At 33.6% G+C, this 4,852-nt stretch overlaps 1 protein-coding gene across 1 annotated transcript; it reads right to left on the reverse strand.

Moving 5' to 3' along the window:
- Nucleotides 1–4,050: 4,050 nt before the first annotated feature.
- Nucleotides 4,051–4,559, reverse strand: LOC127129878 (uncharacterized). The gene is made up of 2 exons (XM_051058990.1): nt 4,389–4,559; nt 4,051–4,275 (listed from the first exon to the last, which is right to left on the reverse strand). The coding sequence occupies exons 1-2, from the start codon at nt 4,557–4,559 to the stop codon at nt 4,051–4,053; spliced, it is 396 nt and encodes a 131-aa protein (XP_050914947.1).
- Nucleotides 4,560–4,852: the final 293 nt, after the last annotated feature.

The raw sequence follows: 4,852 nt of genomic DNA on the forward strand, positions 1-4,852 counted from the left end.
CCTCATCAAGTAGGATACTTAAGGTTTCATTGAAGTGCTTACATGATCGGTGTAGCTAGAAAAGGAACCTGAAAGCCTTAGAGTTATGAAAGAAAGGAATATGAAAGCTCTTATGGTCGTGTATGTTTGAGTAACCAAAGTCTTGTGAAAGTATAAGAGTAACTCTTAAGATACTAAGGACACTCGCGCACACACACTTAAATTATTTTCAAAAACCTCCTTTCTACTAACAAAACACCTAAAAATGTTTTTAAGCCTTAGTAAGTTGATTAGGTCAACTCGATTAGAAGAAATTTTTGAACTACCTAATCAATTAGATTTTAAGGCTAATGGATTACATAAATCAAAATTGATTATATAATCGATTATGATAGCCTCTTAATGATTGTCAATGGCTCTCTATCAATACTTTACATATCAGGGACACATAATTGGTAGTTTGAAGTACCTAATCCATTAGACTTAGGATTTATCAATTAGGTGAGTTAATTGGCCTATAGATCGTTTCCTATTTATGCAAATTCTTCTCCTATATAAAAGAGGCGCCTCCACTCTTCATTTTACACCAGAAATTCAGATTTCTCTAATTCTTCTCTCTCTCTCTCTCTCTCTCTCTCTCTCTCCCTAAATATTTTCTTTTCACCAAAGTTGTTGTAGTGCCTTGTGAGTTAAAATTTCTTGTAAGGAAAGAGTTGTACTGGTGTTGTGCCTTTGTTATTATTTTGAAAAGTGTAATACTCCTGAATAATTTAGTTTGGTTCTTGAGATAAACCATTTAAAAACATATGTTTGGTTATAGAAATTATTTTGAAAAAGTTATGTTTGGTTATTTAGATCAACTTATAAAATCTCTATTCGGTTTGTGAGTTCAACCCATGGAAAATCTCACTTTTGGCTGGGGATAAGTCAATGTAAAATCTCTAGATTCACTTGTATCAAAGGTTAGTGGGGATAAGATTAGGCCAACGTTTGGCTGAACCTGGACAAATCTCTGATGTTATCTATTTAACCCTTACATTTTACTTTCTACTATTCACTTTACTGCTTTTACTTTCCACTCTTATGCTTAGAAATTTTACTTCTTAAGTAAAAAAACCAACTAGAATTTACTTTCCACTTTTTTGATCTTAAAAATTCTAACATAATTTGCTTCTTAAGTAAAAAAGCAAACTAGAATTTAATCACGAATTTTAACTACAATAATTCACCCCCTTTCGCACCCCCCTCCCCCCGTGCTCTTATGCTTAGAGTCACTTGTTCAACAAAACCCTCTAAGAAATGACCTTAGCACAATAACTTGGAGAACATATCCAAACATTGGTATAGAGGCCTAGGATCTATGATACACATGGTCTCATGAGCCACCTCTTTGAGGGGAGTAACCAATAAGTACTTATCTTTGAAGTGTTTCACGCTCTCCGAGTCGACCTCAAACATCTTAGTACACTACCAGAGAGATATCAGACCTTGACCCTATGTCGAATTAATAGATCTGCCTTAAGATTTAAAGAGATGTAATAAGAGCGGAGTGATCAACACACCCTTTTTGTATTCACACTAGTACCATCAGACCTTGATGCAAGCCCAACTCACCATATGCAATTGCGAATGAGTGATTAATAAATTTTTAAACACATTGACCTCGAAATCATTGAAGGTAATGTGAATACCTTTCAAGGAGAATAAGAATTCATGAACGGGAACGATACACCTGTTGTATTTTCTCAATATCCTTTTGTCTTTTTTCGGGAGAATCACTCCTCAATGTTTAGAAGGTCCCTTTGTCGCGAAGGCATGGTCTAGACCTCCCTTATAAACAAAAGTAGAGGCATTATCAAGGGTTTCTTGGTATACCCATATCGTTGGCTTTCTAGATTTCAAGTTTGATGTCCTTCATTATAAGGGATCCTATTAACATGTGAAAGAAGTGATGACAAATAGAAACGCAAGGCAACTTCAAAGTCAAGTCTAGTATTTTTACTAAAACGTGTGAGTAATAAGCCATTAAATCATCAACAATCTCCTCCATCAAATCTCATGACCTTCTTCTCTAGAAATCCTAATAAATAAATCAATATTTAAATAAAGGGGAATTTAGATGTTACCCTAAAATAAGAAAATTTGGGAGCTCACACACTCAAAGAGGGGGCACAAATTGGTGGAGGATGAAGGCACGTGTGAGAAACTGGAAACAACGGAAGATATATTGGACTACTAATCTTCTCTTTTTCAAATCCACAAGCAATAGAAAAAGAGAACATTAGTAGTCTAAGATATTCTTATATGCATTTTCCTCAAAGAGTTGAACGCATATTTCTTGGTTATGCATATAAGTCAAAAGGGTATCTTTTGTGGTGCTCTGGCTCAAAATCATAAAAGTTAATTATTATTAGAGATGTGACTTTTAATGAGGATGCATTATTATCTTCTAGAAAACATTCTTTCTTGTCTTCTTCTACTAGTACATGTAATCTACAGGGTACTAGCGAGAAGGTGGAGTTTTTTGTGAAGCCTGAACCTCCTACTATCGATGTCCCATATTCATGTATAAATGAATTTAGCATGGATGATCATTGTGTTAATAATGATCGTGATTTTAGTATCGCTTCTCCTATTCAACAATAAGGAGATGATTATTACATTGCCTGAGATTTAGTTACTTATGCATTATCTATTGCACAAGAGGTAAATGATTGTTGAGGTTACTGCTAGCTATATTGCGGTTGTTTCTTACGTTGAGTTTTCCAAGTGGCTAGTGGCTATGAATGAAGAAACCGAGAGTCTTCATAAAAATAATAATCAAACTTGAATCAGAGCTTCCTAAAGAAAAACTATCATTAAGGTGTAGATGGATCTTAAGAAGAAAGATGGCATTCCCGGGGATGACAATCGAAGATACAAAGCACGACTAGTCATTAAAGGCTTTGATCAAAAGGAAGGTACTGAAGTTAATGAGATATTATCACATGTTGTTCATCATGCGTCCATTTATGTTTTACTTTCTTTTAGAATGTGTGTGAACCAAAAATGCATGGTTGTGTCAATGAGTAAAAATAATCGATCCCATAGAGAGATATGTGATTACCATTGCTTACTTCAAATGTGTTTATCTAAAGTGATCAAAATTGATTTATTTGATTGCAGATTGAAATTAAAAATAAGAAATAATAAAAAGTAGGAATGGGATTATGACCATCCTTCAAAACTCACCCCTAAGACTATTCATGTTCGAATTGCGAGAAGTTATAAGTTACTTTTATAGAAAAATTAGATAAAAATTTGTGACACGGACTTTTGTGGCTCGCACATACAAATGTGTTTTAGGCACAACTATGTGTATCAATCAAAAGCATATGCCTTGTCACGTGACACCATATTCTTGATTTTTTTCTCAACTGAGATCAAGTCGCCTTGTCAGTGGCGCCTCGAACTCAGTTGTTTAGTAATTACGTTCGGATGTCGAATCATTATCTTTCGATACATGATTGGCATTTTTTTTACTTTGCTTTCCCAACCGATATAAACACTGATTGCCATTCAAATTCTAAAATGAAGCAACTTACACTTCTCACAGTTAAAAATAAATGACTTAGTAGGGTTTTGTCATGAGAATGACTCTCATAACCCCATGTCCCTAAATATCTACTCACTCATGTTCCTATTAATAAAATATCATATTTTTATTCCTTTGACCCCTTTCCAACTTTTTTCTTCCACTAACTCTTCTAAATTGTAATTATTTTCTAATTAATTCAAATAAATTTAATTAATTATATAAATTCCAATTAATAATAATAATAATAATAATAATAATAATAATAATAACCTTAATAATAGTAATAACAAGATTATTTTTTTCCTTTTAAAACACAACAACAACAACAACAATAATAATAATAGTAATAATAATAATAATAATAATAATAATAAATAATAACAATAATAATAATAAAACTAATAATAATAAAAATCATGAAATCACACTAAAAGCAAATTATTAATAGAGGTAAAATTGGAATAAAAATCTAGTGTGTTACAACTCTCCCCCGCTTATTGAATTTTCATCCTCGAAAGTTTACCAGAAATTGATAAGCTTGGATAGGACTCCTTCATTTGGCTTTCTAGCTCCCACGTCACGCTACCGTCCACTTTTTTGCCCCATAAGACCTTAACCAAAGGAATCTCCTTTCCTCTTGAGTGTTTCACATTTCGATCTTCAATTAACAAGGGTGGTATTTCATAAGTTAAGTTATGCCTTATTTTCACATCATTTGGCTGAATCACATGCAATAGACAAGAATATACTTAAAAAGTTGAGAGATATGAAAGACACTATGGAGACTTGAAAAAGATATGGGTAATGCAACTTGGTAGGCGACTTCGCTAACTCTTCTAAGAATCTGATAAGGACCAATAAGAGGAGGAGTAAGCTTTTGAGACTTCAATTCCCAACCAACCTCATTCATTGGAGTTATTCTCAACTCCAATGAATGAGGTTGGTTGGGAACTGGAGTGCTTACATGATCGGTGTAGCTAGAAAAGGAACCTGAAAGCCTCATCAAGTAGGAGACTTAAGGTTTCATTGTCTACATGATCGGTGTAGCTGGAAAAGGAACATGAAAGCCTCAGAGTAAAATACTTAAGGTTTCATTGAAGTGCTTACATGATCGGTGTAGCTAGAAAAGGAACCTGAAAGCCTTAGAGTTATGAAAGAAAGGAATATGAAAGCTCTTATGGTCGTGTATGTTTGAGTAACCAAAGTCTTGTGAAAGTATAAGAGTAACTCTTAAGATACTAAGGACACTCGCGCACACACACTTAAATTATTTTCAAAACCCTCATTTCTACTAAC

The sequence above is a fragment of the Lathyrus oleraceus genome, chromosome 3 (assembly GCF_024323335.1).
Source record: "Lathyrus oleraceus cultivar Zhongwan6 chromosome 3, CAAS_Psat_ZW6_1.0, whole genome shotgun sequence".
NCBI classification, from domain to species: Eukaryota; Viridiplantae; Streptophyta; class Magnoliopsida; order Fabales; family Fabaceae; genus Lathyrus; species Lathyrus oleraceus.